Raw genomic sequence first — 21,197 nt, forward strand, 5'->3', positions numbered from 1 at the left:
AAAAATCTTCCGGTGTCACTGTCAGAGGGAGCTCAAATCAAAGACCTATTACTGGTACCACTGGGCTATTCATTATGATGACATTCCTTCAAACAAACAAAAAAAAAAGCCATGCCAATTTCTTGGCAGACTACTCATACATATTGCAGAAGATAAAGACACTTTGTGGCTGTAGCTTCAATTAAATAGCAAAATTATGTATATTTATAACACACACTGGCTATAATCATACTGAAGAACAATTAAAAAAAAAAAAAAAAGATGTCCATATGACTGCAGAGTGCAAGGTAACAGATCTAATAAGCAATTATTATCAGTAATGATATTTTACACATACACTGTGCTTTACATTAAATTCATCATCATAGGGGTCATAGAACGACTCAGATTGGAAGGGACCTTAAAATCCACCCAGTTCCAACCACCTGCTATGGGCTGGCTGACCCCCATCAGCTCAGGGTGCCAAGGGCCCATCCAACCTGGCCTTGAGCACCTCCAGGGATGGGGCAAACTGCAGAATAGTTTCCACTCCCTTTCCAGAGAACAGAGTAGGAGGAAGATGTCCAAAATGGGTCGGATGCAGACAAGGGCTGAAGGAAGGTGTGACACGAGCTAGGCCTTGTTCTTCCTGTGCCACTTTTGGGCAGCTGCTGCAGAGATTTTCATTCTGAATTTCCTTTCAGTTCCTGTATGGTCCCTGTGGCCTAACATTTTAATTAGCCACAAATTGAGATTGAAATCTTTTTGAAAATGCTTTTGAGTTTCTTTCTTTACTTACTTCTAAAATACTGAAGCTGAACATTTTTTCTTTTTTCCTGGAACCAGGAATTAATTTCACTCTTCAATTCTTTAAATGATTTTCTTAAAAAGCCAACACCTGAACTAGATGATTGAAGGACACTGAAGGAGAAAACCATATCTCCAATTCCCTCTGTCTGTCCCATTCTTGCATCAGAACAGATTCTCTCAAGACAAATGCTGCTTTAATTTCAGTATCTCATGCCAGGGTTTCAGTGCTTTTGTCCACTCACTCAAACAATATTTCTGCTCTATCAGACAGCATCATTAACCTAGTCCTTCAGATCTATCAACTATCATCACTTATATAACCGTCTCACAATGCAGTGATATGAAGTAGTTTGCTGAGGGAGAACTTTGGGGAATAATTTTGTCTCCCAAGCAAGGTTACTGGAGGCAGAACAGTGGAGACAAGAGAACCTCAAGATATCAAAAGTTTCAGTGGTTTGGGAGTTGGTCTTCTCCCTGCTTATGATTTACATATTCTCTCTGCTTTCTTCACACTCTTTAGGTCCCAATTCACAGCAGCCCTAAAAACCTATGAAATTATTTATTTAACCAAAATCTGATAATTTTTCCTAATTTCTTATTTTCCATCTTTTTTTTCAGTTAATAAATTCTCTTTCTTTTTCTCTGTTTTAGAGAATTTTATCATTTCTGATACACATGTTTTGTTACAGATATCTTGTTTTGAACTTAACGCTTGATTCCTTTAGAGACTATTAACTTCTGGCTTCTTAATTTCCAAGAAAATAACTTTACAACAAATCCACCCCTCCTTAATCCACCAAAAGACTAATTTAAAAGTATCCATATTTTACTGGCAAAGCAGCATAATCTAGTATTGGAAATATCCTGCCTAATCTACAATCATAAATCATGTGAAGTATCTACCCTTTCATTTCAAGCTGCTCACAGTAGCTAGAATCATTCCCCAGAAAGAACACCGCCTCCTCACTACTTGACTTGAATATTCTGGTTGCAATTAGACTTCACCTTTCAGAAGTAAGCTCCAGGGAACTGTCTAATTCTAATTAGAAATCTCAACTGTACATTTTTTATTACCTGACCAAAAATAACAGGAACACGACAATTCAGCCTGCAGATAATCAGATTGATTTGTCATTGCCATTGAAAACTAATCTTGTCATGGATAACTCTGTAACAGAGTATGCTTAAATGTAAATGCTCATCTTCCCATCTTTCGTGAACTGCCACAAAAATGACAAGAAGCAATCCTCCCTCCCTTACTCATTTTAAATGAGTATTCCAGGTTAAAAGATAATAGCTCAGTGTCCCAGTGGAGACCAGTGATGAGTGGCATTCTACAGGGATAGATGTTGGGGCTGGCATATTTAACACCACTGTAGTTGACACGTACAGTAGGACCAAGTGCACCACCAGCAAGTTTGCAGATGACACCAAGCTGAGTGGTGTTGTCAATGCACTAGAAGAAAAATATGCCAACAAGAGGGATCTGGACAGGCTTGAAAGCTGGGCCCATGCCAACTTCATGAAGCTCAACAAGACCAAACCCAAAGCCCCGCATTTGGGTCAGGGCAATCTCAAGCACAAAAAAAGGACGGGTGGAGAATGGCTTAAATGTAGCCCTGAGAAGTATTTGGGGGTGTCAGTTGACGAAAGATTCAACATCAGCTGGCAACATGCACTTGCAGCCCAGAAGGCCAACCATATCCTGGGTTGCATCAAGAGATGCGTGACCAGCAGGTTGAGGGAGGTGATTCTGCCCCTCTTCTGCCCCTCTGCTCTCATGAGACCCCATCTGGAGTACTGCATCCAGCTCTGGTACCCTCAAGACAAAGACATGGTGTTGTTGTAGAGGGTCACGAAGATGATCAGAGGGCTGGAACTCCTTCCCTGTGAGGACAGGCTGAAAGAGCTGGGGCCCTTCAGCATAGAGAAGGGAAGGCTCCAAGGAGACCTTACAGTGGCCTTTCAGTAACTGAAAGAGACTCACAAGAAAGCTAGGAAGGGAGGTTTTTTTACTAGGGCGGGTAGCAACAGGACAAGGGAAAATGGCTTTAAACTGGAAGAGGGTAGATTTAGACTAGATATTAGGAAGAAATTCTTTACTGTGAGAGTGGTGAGACACTGGAACAGGTTGCCCAGAGGGGTTGAGGATGCCCCCTCCCTGGAAGCATTCAAGGCCAGGCTGGATGGGGCTGTGAGCAGCCTGGTCTAGAGGGAGGTGTCCCTACATATAGCATAGGGGTTGGAACTATATGAGCTTAAAGGTCCCTTCTAACTCAAACCATGCTATGATTCTATGATACAGTCAAATGGTGATTTTAATTAGTTTAAAGTACAGAATCAGGTCAAGCATTTTGTAAAATTTTCAATAATGTATTCATCGATATTTTCATTTACAAAAAAAAAAAAAAAAGCACCTACAATCACATTCTCCTGCAAAAAAATAAGTTTAATTTTCTTTACAACTTGTTTATAAAACAAAATACTGATGAAGTTGATATTAAAATATTTGAGGTATACAAACACAAATTTTACTATCTAACTTCTGCTCAATCTGATATGTTTCACTTGCCTGTTCTTGCTCATGTCCTATACCAATGCACAGAGTCAGAGTAGGAAGGGACCTCTGGGTACGCTCCAACTCCAGCAACAGCATCCAGGGCCATCCATGTCCAGACAGCTTTGGAAGATCTCCAAGGAGAAGATCCCACAGCCTCTCTGGGCAACCCGCCCCAGTGCTCCATCACCTGCACAGCACAGAAGTGCTCCTGATGCTCAGAGGGAACCTGCTGTGCTCCAGTTTGTACCCATTGCTCATTGCCCCTTGTCCTGGCACCAAGCACCACTAAAAAGATGGCTCTGTCCTCTTTCACATTCTCTTTCATTAATTATAGACATTGCTAAGATCATAGAATATCCAAGTTGGAAGGGACCCAAGGATCAACTCCAACTCCTGGCTCCACACAGGACCTCCCAAAATCCAAGCCCAATGTCTGAGAGCACTGTCCAAATGCTCCTTGAACTCCAGCAGCTCGAGGCCATGCCCACCGACCTGTGGTGCAGACTCTTTCCCTCACCCCCAGCCACCCTCCCCTGTCACAGCTCCATGCCATTCCCTGTCGCTGTCACAGAGAGCAGAGCTCAGCGCTGCCCTCCGCTCCCTGTGAGGAGCTGCAGTCGCCATCAGGCCTCCCCTCAGCTCTGCTCTGCTCTGAGCTGATCACACCATGGACCTCAGCTGCCCCTTATACATCTTGTGCTACAGACTCTTCACCATTTTTGTAGTCTTCATTTGGATATTCTCCAAGTTTTATGTCCTTCTTACATTGTGGCATCCAAAACTGCACACAGTACTTGAGATTACACCGCAACAGTTTCATATTCAACTTTCTAACAACAGAAACCTCAGATCCCTTCTGGGGGGCTGTTCTGCATCATTTCATCCTCTAATCTGAACATATATCCACATTTGCCCCATTCCAGGTGCAGAATCCAGTGCTTACGCCTGTTAAACTTCCTAAAGTCACCTCCAAGCCTCCTCGTCTTCTCCAAGCTGAATAGACTCAGATCTCTCAGCTTCTCCTTACAGGAAAGTTGCTCCAGTCCCTCCACCATCTTGGTGTCCTTTCCAGTATGTCCAAATATGTCCCAGTCTTTCTTGTACTGGGAACCCAGACCTGCACATTGCACTCCACCTATGGCCTCTCCAGTGCTGAGGAGAAGGGAAGAATTGTCTCTGTTGACCTGCTGACACTTTCCTAATACAGCTTAGGCATTAGGCAAATTTAGCCTTCTTAGCAGCAAGGCACATTGCTGACTCATGTTCGATTTGGTGTCTAGCAGGAATCCTAAATCCCAACTCCTTTTCTGCCAAGCTCCTTTCCAGATGGGTTGCCCCCAGCATGTACTGGTGCCTGAAGTGTTCCCCAGTACTTGGCATTTTACATACTGAACTTTACACAGTTCTTTCCAGTTCTTCCCATTCACCTCTCCAGACTGTCAAGGTCCCTCTAGATGACAAAATGTTTTATGGAAAATTTTCAACAATGATATTTTATTCTAACACTTTTTGATGCATTTTTAAGTGTCCAGGACCACTTACTTTCTTGAGGAAAACACAGAACTTTACTGTCTAACTGTAAGTGCAGTAAACAACCTCATTTTCCCTAACGTATCCTTCATGGCTGCAAATGGAAGTATGGCTAATATTGCTCAAAAGGTGCAAGACAGAAGGTAATTCTGCATCACTTTTATCGTAAATGGTTTATACAAAATAAACGCTTAAGACTTCATTCGTCTTCCCTTTGTGACATTTACTCAACCTTTAGCTTGCTCTGAGATTTAACAGAAATTACACCATCCTGTGTACTACCATGTCTTAAGAGAATAATTTTATTCAGGAATAAAATCCAGACTATTTCCCTACAATGTATACAAAAAACTACAAACCAGTTTTATATTTTATTTTATTTTAAGGTATTTGTTTGTCAAAATCATTCAAGTATTACAGGCTTTGTTGTCCTTTACACCACACTGCTGTAAGATATATGCCAATACAAAAATTACATTCCTAATTAATCAGATGCTTCCAGCCACACACTTCAGCTTTATTTTTCCCCACTGTGTTGCATTTAGAACTGTACTCAATAGACCATAAAATAGTATATTTTAACATCCTCTATAACTTATGCTAGTCTCAAAACTTCTACAGGATATGTGATAAAAGAAAATACGATTCAGAAACACAAAAGATGTTGCAGAAGAATACATTCCATTGCAGTAGTACTGCAATGAAGTATTTGAATTCACAGTCATCCATATCTGTTTTTTTTAGTAGACAGTAGTCAATGTATGAACTTCACTTCAGTGCAAGCGCTTCAAAAAAAGAAAACAGCTTCACAAAATGTCTCTTAGAATCACCAAGGCTTGAAAAGACCTCCAAGATCATCCAGTTCAATCATCCACCTACCCCAGTATTTCCTCACTAAACCATGTCCTTCAGTACAACATGTAAATATTTCTTGAACACCCCCAGGGACGGTGACTCCACACCTCCCTATGCAGCCCGTTTCTGTGCCTGACCACTTTTTTGGAGAAAAAAATTTTTGTAATACCCATCCTCAACCTTCCCTGGTGCAACCTGAGGCCATTCCCTCCAGTTTTATCACTTGTTACACAAGAGAAGGGGTCGACCCCCACCTCACCACAAGCTCCTTTCAGGCAGTTGTAGAGAGTGATAAGGTCTCCCCTGAGCGTCCTCTTCTCCACTCTGAGCAATCCCAGCTCCTTCAGCTGCTCCCCATAAGACTTGTGCTCCAGCTTTGTTGCCCTTCTCTGTACACGCTCCAGAGCCTTGATGCCTTTCTTGCAATGAGGAGCTCAAAACTGAATACAGTACTCAATGTGCAGCCTCACCAGAAGTGAGTACAGGGGGACAATCACCTCCCTGCTCCTGCTGGCAGTACTGTTTCTTTTGGCATGTACCTCAGATTTTGTTCTACCCAGACATCGCTTTAGCTTCTAGAGTAATGCAGGACAATTTAGATGTACATTTCTCTAGATGGGAAAAAAGTAAATGTCACTCTTATCTTCAAGGAGCACAAGAAGGAAGACCTGGAGAACTAATAAGCCTCACCTCAATCCCTGGTAAGGTAATGGAAATGCTAATCTGGAGCCTGGAAACCACTTTTAGGCACATGGAAGAGCAGAAAATCGGGAATAGTCAGCATGGATTCACCAAAGGGAAGACATGTCTGATCAACATGATGAGCTTCTGTAATGAAATCATCAGCCTGATGGATGAAGGAAGAGCAGCGAACATTTCTTTCTGGTATTCAGTAAGGCTTTTGACACTGGCGCCCTTGTTGCTCAGAAGCCTAAGGGTATTCTGGGCTGATTAGCCAAAGTGTAACTAGCAGGTCAAGGGATGTGATTCTTCCTTTCTACTCAGCACTGGTGAGGTCGCACCTTGAGTCCTACTTTCATTTCTGGGCTCCCTGTATACCAAACCTAGGCATACTGCAAAGTGTCCAATGGAGAGCCAGAAATGTAATGAATGGACAGAAGCTCCTCATAGGACTTCTAAGAGAATTTGCTGAAAGAGCTGGGTCTGTTCAGCCTGGAGAAGAGGATGCTCACAGAGATCTCACCAATGCCTATATATACCTGAAGGGAGAGTACAGTGAGAATGAAGTCAGACTCTTTAGTAGTGCCCCAGGACAAGGGGCAGTGGGCACAAACTGCAGAACAGGACGTTCCTTCAGAACACCAGCAAGCATTCTGTGCTGTGCAGGTGATGGAGTACTGGCACAGGTTGCCCAGAGACATTGTGGAGTCTCTTCCCTGGAGACCTTACAAAGCAGCCAAGGCACTGTCCTGGGCATGCTGCTCTGGCTGTCCCTGCTAGAGAAGAAGGACAGCCAGAGCAGCATGCCCAGGACATGCTCACCTCAGACATTCTGGGATTCCGTGCTATTCCAAGGTCTTTCACACTCCATGACTGTACAAGTGAAAGCAGGTTGCAATGTTTTCCTTCAAGGATTAACTAGTATTCTCAGAAATAAACAAATTAAGGAGATTTATAATTCTAAATACAGAAATATATCTATCCAGAAATATTAACCTTTTTTCTTAATTACTTTATTTGAAACACAGAAGATGCATAGGAGATACATTCACACAAGGTAAGAGCTTGATCTTAATGTTCTGCATAAATACTAGCTTTGCCAATTGACTTGTGTTAAGTCAATACAACCAGCAAGTTCAGAAACAAATTTTCTTAACATAGAGATAAAATTAAGCTCATTATTTCAGAGGATAAATATTTATCTGGGACGATATTTCTAGCAACAAAAGAATAAAAGGAACATAAGCCTAATGAATTCACTTGTGAAATACACAGTAATTCAACAGATGCTTACTGACGCAGAAAGAATGCATGGCGAATGCATGGAAGATGCATGGAGAACAGCACTACACACTCCAGGACCAAGACAGTTAAAAAGCTAACAGGACTGCACTGGAGAAAAGAAGCAACTCAGCAGTTTTTGTGACTTATATCTGACATTTTAACATCAACATCATCAAAAGAAAAAAACTATCTTCTTCTGGAAAATCAATCCATCAGACATAGGAGAAGGGAAGGCACTGACCATTCTGCTTTTCTCAGAGCAGAAAGCTTCATATACTTTCATTTGAAATGATTGCATAGCACCTTGACTTCTAAACTACTCATTTACTCTTTCTGAGAAGTGCTCAAACAGTTCAAGTACAACTGTAAGAATACACAACACACCACTTTCTAGTGTAATCTTCTACAAATGCTTTCATCATTATGTCACTCCTCTACTTTCTTCTGCTCTTGACAAATCTTTCCTCCAGGTGTACAATTTTTAAGTCACAACATATATTAGAGAACCACTACAGAAATTTGTCAGTGTTCAAAAGTGGTTGATAAGGGTTCTTTCAGCAGAATATTTATTCATAAATATTAATAAGTGGTATTTTGAGTCATACAGTAACATCATATATTTAAAAAAACAACTCTCTGGGCAGCCTGTTCTCTGTCATCCTCAAAGTAAAGAAGTTTTTCCTCATGTTGTCAATTACACAAGTGCTCTAAAGCTTAAGATGCAAGCATTTCTTCTAACTAGCTATTGAGTACAGGAAAAGTTACTAACACTTCCACAGCTTCACAGCTCTATTCAACGTATTAGGCATATAATGAAGACTTGCAGTTAAATATCACGTAGGCAATCCAACCCATTGCAGATCAGTACTCACACAGAACATACTAGGAAGGAGGAAAATAAGACAATTGCAAATGAGTGCAAAAGAGCAGCAACTCATTACTGGATAATGGACAGAGAGGATGAAAAACCTAACACAGAAAATGTTTCTACCTAAAATTAATTACTGTACTGCCTAATTATGTGTGTAATTACTATAAGAAGTCTTTTTCCATCTTTACTACACGCATACTTAAAACACAGAAGTCTTCCATCTGAGACGGTCATGTTCAAACAGAGGAATAAGCTTTTGTGTCCCACTGAAGTCATCTGTGCCACACCCCAAAAACTGTTCAGCACAAGATAGCAGAGCAGAACACAATGGATTGGCACTCGACTCCTGTTTCACAGAATCACAGAATTGTAGGTGTTGGAAGGGCCCTCTGGAGAGCCCAATCCCCTGCTAAAGCACGTTCTCTACAGCAGGTTGCCCAAGGAAGCATCCAGAAGGGTTTTGAATATACCTCCATACAAGGAGATTCCACCACCAATCTGGGCAGCCTGTTCCAGTGCTTTTTCATTCTCAAAGTAAATAAGTTTTTTTCTCGTGTTTGTATAGAACTTCCTAAGTATCAGCTCATGTTCATTATCCCTTGTTCTGTCATTTGGCACTGCTGAAAAGAGCTTGGCCCCATCCACTTGACTCCCGCCATTTAGATATACATAAGTACTGACAAGATCCCCAATGCATTTATAAGGTCCCCAAAAAAGTCAGTCAATTTCTCAAAAATCTAAGTATTGCATAAGTAGTATCACAGAATCATAAAGGCTGAAAAAGATCTCTATCATCTAGTTCAGCAGTACCAAGAAGGCATTGAGAAGCTCAGCTTTTTCTTTATCCTTAATGTTCACATTCCCTGCCACATCCAGTAAAGAATGAAGATTCTCCTTGGCCCTCTTCCTGTTAACATATTTGTAAAAACATTTTTTGTTCCTTAACACAGTGGCCAGGTCGAGCTCGTACTGTGCTCTAGCCTTTCTGATTCTCTCCCTGCACAGATGCACTTCTGCTTAGACACTGGCCTCGTCCCCAGTGCTGTAACTGTTCCCCCAGACTCATCTCTAGTGAGCCCAGTTTCATCTCCTTCCACCTTCATGCTTAGGTTAAAGCCCTCTCAGTGAGCCCTGCCAGCTACTAGGCTAGGATCCATTCCCCCGTTGAGACACATGGGATCCATCTGCAGCCATCACACCAGGTGCTCAATAAACTGCCTAGGGTCAAAAGAAAAAAGAAAAAAGAAAAACAACAGGATTCCTGCTGTGGCACCAGTCTCTCAGCCACGTATTATCAGATGTATTTTCCTGGGCCTCAGTATCCCTCCCTGCCACTGAAGGGACAGAGGAGAACACCACCTGCACTTGGAGGGTCCTTATCTCCCTGTCCTTATCTCCAGCCATGAGTTTTCTGTCCATCACATTTTTTCCCTCTGCTCTTTTGAGAAGTGAGGCAGGTGTATGGCTGTGCTGAGCTGCTCACTGTTGTGAAATCTTCACAAAAGCCAATACCCAGAAGCCCAGCTTTTTACCAGGACTCAGATGAATCTGAGTAAGATTTTGTTTATTTGTTTCTAACAACAACAACAAAAATTGTATCTGCTACATCTCGTAACATTGTTTTCTAGGCATTTGTCTACAATCTTTTGCCTTCTTCCTCAATTTTTTTTAAACATGCTCAGAAGAGAGTCAAACCAAGAGGCTTTGCTCAGCAGTTATGGCATGCCTCTCACTGACAAGACATTTAAAGCTCACAATTGCCATGAAATTTACAAGAAGGTCATACACACAGTCAACAAATACTGTTGATGCCTACCTTTTGGTGATCAAATTTAAAAGCAACATCTGATGATATTGCCTTTGCATCTCAGCTGTCTCTGAAGAACAACAATGAAATTGATGCACCCCAATCCAGAGATGACCCAAGTATACCTAGACTATGTCATGTTACCTGTTAAACGCCTGCTTCTGCCAAACCCAGTCTGACAACAGAACAGGGAGCCACTGGGATTCATTAATTATTTAAAACAATATTACTACTCTGGCAAAAGAATTTAAGAGAGGCTTTTATCTCAATGCCATAGGCCTAACAAGCTCATCTGCATCACTTTCAAAATCCAAATACCGACACTTTAAAAATTCTAATCCACTTAGTTTTCTGCTTTTAAATCTCCTGCTGCCAAAGGGGATTCCAGAGCCTGTCACGGGGTGTACAAATACCACCCCACCTCCTCACTGCAAAGCTGTGATACCCAAATTTAAAAGCAGTCTTAATAGATGTCTTCAAGAAATAGGCTGAAATATCAGACTCATTTCCTAAACTTGGAAATAATGTTTATTAACACTTTCTCTCTGCTATGATAACTAGCGTGCAGAACTCCAAAAAAACACTACTAAATTAACTGAGCATATTTATGCACAATACATAATACGTATTTACTGTTTAAACTTTATGAATGTATTTTATCCTCCTTCTCTCCCCTGAAGTTTATATTAAAATATCACTTCCATATCTGAATTTGGTTTTTATACCTCACACAAGAATGCAAATTGGAATTTCACTGCCAAGTATCCAATAACTATAACTGCAGTTGCATAGCTATAACATCATGCAGTTCTCACCTGCGCACAGTAATATTACAGATGTATCCAAGCCTGAAGGCTTTAGTTTTATATTCTTCTAAAAAATAGTTTTAACTGCATTTTAGGTCTACTCAGAAGCACGGACTGAAACTACTTTTTAATTCAGTCACGGAAATCTCATTCTGTATACAAACAGATCCGCTCATCCATGGAATACAAAAGAAGCTCTCAAACACCGTTCTTACAAAATAACATAACACATTCTGCAAACGTTCGCTCCATCTATCACCTGCAGCTACAGTATTCAAAAAGTAGTGCTGATACTTTCTTCTCCTCTGTGGCCTTAGTATCAACCTCATGACTTCACAGGTAGTTTCATCCAGAGCAGGGAACTCACAACTAGAGAGGAGCTAAAGCACAGAGGGAAAGCAGCAGCAGTACATTCTGTCATCCTGAGCAGCACTCTGTCCATAAAGAGACCCATAAAGGGTTGAATTTTGGTATCTGCTGATCAACACATAATTGCCTCCTGGACTGAAACTGTAAGGATTAAAACAAAACCATACACCCAAAGCAATCTATTGTATCCAGTTGCAGCTACCACTGTTTCACAAATGGCACTTATGTCACTATTCAGTACAATTTTCACAAGGTCACCCTCATCTCAAAACATTAATTTAAGCATGCTGAAATCCCAAATGGATTTCCATCATTATTAACAATAGCCACCAGATCTACTTACTAAGTGCTCAATTCCTGTTTCTAGCTCAGCATTAATAAACACTGCCTACTCTGCTGACAGCTCTTCCTGTCAGCAGACAGATCATCAACACCCAGCTGCCAAGACAGGTGCAACCTGCAGCAGGTACGTTATACCAACCAGCAGTGAGCCCACTTCTATAGTCAACTCACACTGAACAAAAAATGAATAGCAAGCACATCAAAGTGCAGCACTGTTTCGGCATCACAGCTGAGCTGTTATTCAGCTCTGTAACAGAAATAACTGTCCTGTAGGAGTTGTATTACAAATGAACTTCCCTGAAATTTAGTAAAATGACAAAATTGTTCAAACCAGCCATCGAACAAGAATTTAGGCTGATCCTACAAACAGATGTAAACAGCCCAAATCATCATATTAATACATTTTAAAAAAATTAAAGCTTCCTAAGATGACTTTGAGAAACTACTCATACTGGCATTCTGTAAACAATTATTTTGATTTTTTTTTTTTTAAACAGAACATGACATGTAAGATTATACAATCATTTCAGCTGGAAAAGGTCATCAAGACTGAAGTCCAGCCACACACCTAACACCACAGGTCTGCTGCTAAACCCTGTCCCTAAGCTTCACATTCTCTTCAATATCTCAAAGGATGGCAATTCCACCACCTCCCCAGGCAGCCTGTTCCAATGCCTAATCACCCCTTCCTGATTTCCCATTTAAATCTCCCCTGGTGCAACTTATGGCCACTGACTGGCATTCCATCTCTTATCACCTGAGGAAAGAGATCAATGTCCTCCTCAATGCAGCATCCTTTCAGACAGTTGTAGACAGCAAGGAGGTCACCCCTCAAACAACTTAGCAGCACTAAGTTTATCACAGCCCAATATGTTAGATTAACTGATGATGGGGTTGGTGGTTTTTTGGTCACGAGCTGCTGTGGACATCAAACAGTGTAGATCCATTTGCTATGGCAGAACTTCCAGATGACGTGAAAAAAGAGGTTCACCCAAACCTCTACATCAGTCAGTTCAGACTAAGAAACAGTGAAAAACAGTCTGAATTCATCATCACTAGAGCCACACATCCACTTTGTGAAAACACTTTCATAACAAATTTGGAGTTAGGACTTTTGCTATTCAGCTCTGCTGGTTTAATTCAGAGCTGAATATTCCAGAAATTAAAAGATACTTGAAATCTCCAACACATTATGTCATGAGAAACAATCATTTCAGATAAAATGCATGCTGTCTTGAGGGTACTGCATTTTTGGTTTGGCCTTTTTTTTTTCGGTTGGCTGGTTTATGTCTTTGTTTTTGTTGTTTCTTTATCTTTAGTTTCAAGCACATACTAGCACCTTGTCAAGTACATAGCTATAGTAGTAATAAATACAGCATACACAGTAATTTCTGAACAGTTTACAAATATTATGACCTACAATTCCTAGGTGCCTCTTTGGCTCTTTTTAAAAAAACAGCACATGGGACAAAAATGCTAACTAACTTGCAAACCTTACTGGTGTGAGATGCAATCAGAAAGTCCTAAGATGCAGCAGGTTATGAACACAAGAGCTTAAAAATCCCTCACTCTTCAAAAACACATTATAGGAGTGATAAACAGTTAACATATTTCAAGAAATATGTTCTTGTCACAGTGAAATTCACTGTCACGAGTCCACGAGTGAAAACAATATTTGGAAATTTCTAGACTTTTTCTTATCATGGCCATTTCTATGAAGCCATCCCTACAGACAACTTTGAGACCATGCAAATAACACTTCCATCATAATTCATAATCACTTCTGTCCTCCGTGACCTCAAAAAAAAAAGGGCAGATGCTGAAATAGATTGGGGTTTTTTTTGTACACTTATCACTTCAAACTGAGCTGTTGAATTATAATTGCAATCTCATCATATTATTAGCTGAATATAATATGATACTAATTATTATTACATCACTGTCTTAATCTATTTATGTACTACATACATTCTTGTAAATGGGAAGCTACTAAGTGTTCAATTAGCAATCAGCAACCACTAAAATACCTCTGTACAGGGATGTTCTGTCCTCAACAAATTAGACAAATTATAACACATTTCATATATCTGGAAGATTAGCGCTTCAACATGAAAAATTAAATATCAGAAGTCATTAAACTGTTTATGTTCCATCACCTGGCACAGATCTAGATATCTTGAATAGTCGGAGATAACAACTTACCACACCAATTCCTTCAAAAGCAAACACTGCTGTTCCAAAAAATAGAGGATATTTCTTCCAGCCAACCATGGGAGGCAGTTTTCGAGGATCTGCTATATCCTAAAGAAAACAAAGCAAAACAGCTCTACATAAACAACATCAGATGTTCTTACAACTCTGATCGCTGCATTCGTCTCTAGGAAAGAAAAATCAGCAGATGTTGACAAAAGAACATAGTCCTCCAATCTTTCTTGTGGAACTTCTGCCTCCTATACCAGCTTGTGGATGCACTGAGACTGGAGGCACTCAAGGCCAGGCTGGATGTGGCTCTGGGCAGCCTGGTCTGGTGGTTGGTGACCCTGCACACAGCAGGGGGGTTGAAACTACAGGATCATTGTGGTCCTTTTCTATGATCCTATGATTCTATTGTAGCCAACTGTTTCACTATTTTCTCTGCCTCTTCTCTCACTATCTTCTCTGCCTTCCACTTCATTCTCTGCTTCCGGCCCCTTTTATGACTCACGTGAAAGCTTTCTCTACCAGTAGCACATGTATATAGCACACCATATATCTAGGTACTGTGCATGCAATGGTGTTTACCATTTACACTTTTCAAAAATAAGAATGAAAAAATGTAGAGGTCTCTGTATGTGTTCTCAGCCACCAGTTCAATTTGTTCTATTTTCAAGTGCCCCCAAATGTTAAAAACAGCAGCAACCCAGAAAACTCAAAGAACATTCAACTTATTCGCAAACAGAAGAATGCAGTATCTGTTCTTAAATAAGTAATTGTACTGGAGAAACAATCTCTGAAACTGTTCTTTTGGTGCAATGAATTGAAATGGACTGGCCACAGACTGAAACCTCTGAAGTTCTGGGTGCACTCCACTCTCTTCCACTCAAGGACCCAAGAACCCTTATAATCTGTATTTTCAATATCTTAAGTGCAGCAATATTATCCATCATTTCAAAAATTCCATAAAAATATGTTAAAAGCATATCTCACGTGTTAAGGTGCCCCCTTACCTCAAATTACAAGATAATTCTGACTTGCAGAAATTGTCAGAAATTATTGGTCAGAGACCAACTATCCCAAGCAACATATAAGAATCACATTAATAAAAATGATAATAATAATAAGCTTTTCTATACTCACTCTAGCAATATACTGGTAAATGATCACCAAGCTGATAGCCATGGACAGATTGGCTAGCAGTGAAAGCAAGGACAGGCTCTTCAGGTCACGAATAAAGACCAGGAGGATCATAAATGGCAGGAAACAAAGCATGTATATTCGTAAATCAGTACTCCTTTTCTCAGAAGAACTGCTGGTAACACTGACATTTATAGAAGCAGTTTTGTTTTCCAAAAATCCTTCATGGACCTGTAAGGAAAGGAAAAGTTTTCAACAGCAGTAGCACTGAGTGGTCACATTGGTGATCATGCTCCTGTTTTGTTATGGTACTGAATGTCAAGCATTTGGGTTTCTCTATACTCACAACACAGAGAGAAAGACAGGGCAAGAGTTTCATCCTCAACATATTTCATCCTTAAGATAAATGATGACACTGGGCCATAAAGGACCTCACTATAATCTCATTTGTGACTAAAGAAGAAATCCACAAGAACAGAATCATAGAACCACCAAGGTTGGAAAAGACCTCCAAGATCATCCAGTCCAACTGTACATCTACCTCCAGTATTTCCCACTAAACCATGTCCCTCAATACACTTAAATGTTTCTTGAACACCTCCACAGATGGTGACTCCAGCACCTCCCTGGGCAGCCCATTCCAGCACCTAACCACTCTTGGAGAAGTTTTCCCTAACATTCAACCTGAATCTCCCCTGGAGCAACTCGAGACCATTCATGTAGTCCTATTGCTAGCACTACTATTACATACAAGTTTATATCTAGTTGTAACAGTTCTAAGCAGACAGCTTAGTAAGAAACTCCTTTAGAAAAACTTTACTTGAAATTTGATACAATTAGAAACAGACCTGAAGCACAAATAATCTGGAAAAATCTAAGGTAATGCAGTCAACATTGTTCTAATCCCATACCATAACCAGAAAAGATTTAGAACCAAAAGCTACACCATGTCTCCAGTAGTGAGAAGAGTGTATAAACGTTTCAGAATTCAAAAGATTAAATGAATATTTAGACTCACATACAATACTGTCAACTAAATCTGATGAACACCCCATTCACTCACCAGAACCATTCCAAAATGCTTTGTCACCTCTTAGCTCTCTGAAATGGTAGATAAAGCAGGGGGAAAAGACTGCAAAGTTTGGTTTGGAACTAGTTTTTAACTAGGAATATCAAATAAGAGATATCAGTGGAAGTTCTTCCTTGTTCCATGTGGCTGTCAAGTTTACATACACCAACTCGCCAATAGCTGGACACAGACAGGAAAACAAGACGTTCCCTCCGAACACGAGGGAGGACTTCTATGCTGTGCAGGTGATGCAGCACTGACACGGGTTGCTCAGAGAGGTTTTGGGTTCCCTTCCTTGGAGATCTCCCAAAGCTGCCTGGACATGGCCCTGGGTATCCCTGCTCTGGGTTTGGAGCAGGTGCTGACAGATCCTTACTAACCTCAGACATTTTGTGCATGGATGGCAATCAGAATACATGGTATTCATAATAGCAAAGGTACTGGTCAAGGATTACTATTATTAACACTACTACTATGAATTTCCTTTATCTTAGTTTTCCACTCCCTCATTCCTCCTGTTCACCTGTTTCATCCTTCCACTAACCAAAATTAAGAGATTGAAGTTGCACTAATTTGTGTTCTTTGGTGCCCTCTAAGGGACAGATTTCTGCAAACAGAAAAGTTGCCCAGAAGAAAACACCACCTCCCTCCCAGGGGAAAGGGCACAGGGCAATGTAAATCATATAAACAGGTTACACATCATGGGTCTCTGCAGCTACTGCTTTTATAGTTTGTTTCTTCTGTAAGATCTGTTCCCAGCTTTCAGCTCTTCAAGAAAGCAGCAATGGGTTTTCTATAAAGGCTTTATTTCCAAAACTTATGAAACAGGTGATCAGTCTTTCCTCTTGCTTAAGGTCCAAATAAATTGGCTGGAAGTTCATCACTACTCCAGTTGAAGTTCTCTGACTCAGGGCTCCGAGGGTCCCAGCACTCATCACTGGTGTTGAAGACAGAGGCAAAGAAGTCGCAAGCGTCTCTGCTTTGTCCGTGTCCCTATTTTGTAAGGTGACCACCCTCATCAAGTAATGGAACAATTTACTGTTAACATACTTTAAAAAAAAAAATTAAAAAACCCTTTTGTTGTCCCTTGAAGTATTGGCTAGCTTCAAATCTAATAGAGCTTTGGCTGCACAGCCTCTCCCTACAATGGCAAACAGCATCTCTGTAGCCCTGCCATGTTGCCCAGCCTCATTTCTAACATTCGTAGACTTTTCCAACTAAGCTCTAGAAGATCCTTGCTCAGCCATGTCAGTCTTCTGCTCTGTTTGACTTCTGACATTTTGGAATTGCCTGCTCTTGTACTCTTTGGAAATGGCTCCTAAAAAGTGACCGGCACCACTGCACCCCATTCTCTTCAAAAGCAGGTTCCCAGGGACCCTGCTAATTAGTTTCTTGAGCAGCCCAAAGTCTGCACTCCCTATATCTAGGGTCAAAATTGTGGTGGCAGTTTTCCTCCTATTACCAAAAACTTAAAACTCAACTACTCCATGGTCACCATGGCCAAGACACTCACCAATCATCACTTCTCCCAGAAAACACCCTCTTTTTAGAAACAATAAATGTAAGTACCTGTGCTTTATTAGAACCCTTAGTACCTGTACCATGAAGTTATCTTCAGTGTACCTCAGGAATTTCCTAGGCCTGTTTGTTTGTACCAGATGTATGACCAATGTATGTGCTCTCAGTTAAAATACAGGAAGTTAACAGGCATAAGAGCAAGGGCAGCCAATCTCAAGATACCTTTGAATAAGAAACAGCTCAGCTCCTCCCTCACACACAGTGCCAGCCCGCATCGCCCTTCCTGACTGCTCCTGCTGAAGGTCCTACTGTCCATCATGACACAACACTCACAGGACCTCTCCCAAGTCTCACTTGTGTCAATGATATCGTAGCTCAGGAACTGAGCAAAAGCTACTGGATGCTCTTGCTTATTCCTCACACTGCGTGTTGTTAGAGCAGTAACACTTCAAGTGAGAACCAGTGTGCGCGTTCCATGCATGCTTTTGTTTGGTTTTGTCAATGACAAATGACTGTGTGGCAGAAAAATGATAGTTTGATTTTATTGAAAGGTTTGAGGAGGTATACAGACATTTCTGGCTGTGAGGATTCACTTGCAAGTTTTAATTGACTTTTTCATAAATCTAGAATTAAAAATATTTGACTTTTAGATATCCTGAGACATCTAGAGTTTGCATAAACTAATCACAGTAGTTTTCTAATGATTAATATTCATTTTTAAAATATACAACACCTCAATATGTTTGTTTGCATCTGTTTAATACTACTTGAAAACACGAAATGCTTCTTAAGCAGTAATATTTAATATTTTCATTAATAACAGGGATGTAATAAGCAGAGTTTAAACATCCTTCCAGATGGAAAGTGAAAGAATACAGAAGGAAAACTTGGCCGTGAGCTCTGGCAAACATCAATTCAATAAGGACAAATAAAGAATTTCATAGGTAAAGAGAAACTATCAGTACAAAATGAACTAGAAGAAATGCCAGGATGAACTCTGCAGTGAAGGATCAAGAAGTCACAGTGAATCACAAATCAATCATGAGCTAATAACGACATGCTCCTGCAAGATAATCATTATACTGAAATATCAAGTCTGGAATAAGACCTGTGAAAAAACCTCTCAAGTCTACTGGTCACAAGCAAGACTTCAGCAAGACTAGCATAAACAACTGCTGGGATAAAAGAAAAAACTAAGAATTTGCTTAAAAAGGAAGTGGGAGATGTGATATCAATATTCAAAAATGTAAAAGGCATCCATACTTAAAATACAATAAGACACTTGGAAGCAGAGCAGGAAATAACAGACTTGAATTGCAAATAATTATTTCTAGCTTAGACTCAAGTAAGAAGTTGTCTAATAGATAACAAAGCATTGGAACCAATTAATTGGGAGGTTATGGAAATTCCAAGGTCAGGTATTTTTTAAGAGCAAGATCAGGATAGGTTTAGATTCAACAGATTCTATGGGAAAAAAAAAGCAGCTAAATAACTGCAAGACAGTTCTGGAAAACTGAAGAGGTTAAACAAAACCAGATTCAAAGAAAGATTCCCATGGCACAAAAAGGGTAAAATACACTTAGGAGATCAGGGGAAAAAAAAAAGGCAGCAGCGAAGCCTGGTAAAACAGAGAAGTCCAGAGAAAACTGGATGCCAGTCCTAACATGGTCTTGTATTTTCACCAGTTTTTAGGATTCATTTTGAAATCTGACAAACAAATCAGAGGGCAATGAAGCTACAACCACCTGCACAATATGCCAGTTTAGATCACTCTGCACACTGCCACATTTTTCCAAAAGCAACTTGGGGGAGACCACGACAGAGTGTATTTTGTGCATCTCTCAGCTCCACATTCTACAAGTTCTTTTGGACTGTACAAGGAAATAAAAGTAGTGAAAAACAAATTAAATGCCAAAGCTGTTTCCATACAATATATTTACTCACTTGTTTAACGTTTTCTGCCAAGAATACAACATATACACTACAAAATCCCAGCTGTGTTATCACTAGGAAAAAGTCCACAATATACCTGAGAAAGGAAAAATAAACAAACATACATTAAAGTTCATATATGTTAACCTATTTCTAGCTAACACACAATTATAACTCCTGTGAATTAATCTCACCAATGCTGGAATGTAGGTTCCTCTTCTGGCAAAAATAAAGTGGTTTTGTGGCTTTTTTGGTGGTGGCAGTAATTTTCTAATCATTCTTTTTTTACAGGCATATCACATGCTTTAAAGGGGCATACAGGGAAATTCAAACATGCAGTGGTGTTGTACAAATATAAACAATGGACACAGACACTCAGTTTGCAAATAACTTCTGCTGCAGTAATTTAGCACTATAACACAGCTGTTTTCCACTGATACCAGAGATGAAATGTCTCATACAGTCTTAGTTATATAAGCTCCAGCAATTCCAGATGACAAACATTTCACAGCTAATTGGATCTATACAAATGTATCCAAATACACATTCAGACACTGTGTCTCCTGGGGAAAAAAAAATTTCATAGTTTTTCATGGCTCATATTGTTTTTGAAAAATGATTCACAGGATGGTGGCCTGAAGACACATCATAATGAAACTCTCTTAATAGTTTTACTACATATAGTTCTCTAACAGAGAAATGCCCCACTGAACAGATTTGCTGAAGCACGGTGTCTTTGGAAACAGAATTGTCATTTGTGGCATGTAACTCTTTGGTGCGTTACAGCATTTTCACTCTATTTCACTACAGACCAATCTCCCTCTAATCTCAGCTCCAGTCCATTCCTATGAAGTCATCACAAAAGATCCTGAAACACAACTTCCCTTGGTCTTATTTGGAACCAAGCGACAGCCAAAACATGTGATACAAGGTGCTAAATCCTTGAAAACGACAAGGAAAAATATTCTTCTCTTCAAGAGAGGGAAAAATCCCTTACAATTAACATGGAACAACAACTCAGATTTTCAGTTCCGCCATGTAGTCATATCATAAGCTATACAGCAACAGATGGCAAAGACAATATGATGCTCTTTTTTTTTTTCCAAGAGGGACAAAGCATTTAAGAGAGACAACAAGCTATCAATACCTGCATGCTGCTCCTATAAAAAGGTAGTAGCTATTTCTCCACCATCTTTTCCTGACAGAAATAAAAGAATGTTTTGATCCCTTCTAGACTAAATACAAAAAGTCAAAATTATGTTTGCAGTACCAACTTGCTCAGAAAGCAAAGTCTGATGCAGTGAAATACATTGTGGTGAAGGCTGGCAGAAATTTTCATTACTGCATTAGGCAATACAGAATACACTTCTGGTTATACCATATGCCATCCTATTCTACACATCAAAATTCTTTCCTTCACAGCTCCTTACACACAGACTCACTCCCCAGTC

General features: G+C 40.1%; 1 protein-coding gene across 4 annotated transcripts in view; it reads right to left on the reverse strand.

Moving 5' to 3' along the window:
- SLC36A4 (solute carrier family 36 member 4) overlaps window positions 1–21,197 on the reverse strand; it is a 98,619-nt gene that overhangs the window by 62,611 nt on the left and 14,811 nt on the right. For all 4 annotated transcript variants that reach the window (XM_052669996.1, XM_052670000.1, XM_052670011.1 and 1 more), the window contains 3 exons: window positions 19,759–19,843; window positions 15,231–15,458; window positions 14,097–14,195 (listed from right to left, as the gene is read on the reverse strand). In XM_052669996.1, coding sequence (XP_052525956.1) covers window positions 14,097–14,195; window positions 15,231–15,458; window positions 19,759–19,843 — 412 coding nt within the window. The remainder of the gene's footprint in view (window positions 1–14,096; window positions 14,196–15,230; window positions 15,459–19,758; window positions 19,844–21,197) is intronic.

The sequence above is a fragment of the Tympanuchus pallidicinctus genome, unplaced genomic scaffold (genome assembly GCF_026119805.1).
Source record: "Tympanuchus pallidicinctus isolate F22 unplaced genomic scaffold, pur_lepc_1.0 scaffold11, whole genome shotgun sequence".
Classification (NCBI taxonomy): domain Eukaryota; kingdom Metazoa; phylum Chordata; class Aves; order Galliformes; family Phasianidae; genus Tympanuchus; species Tympanuchus pallidicinctus.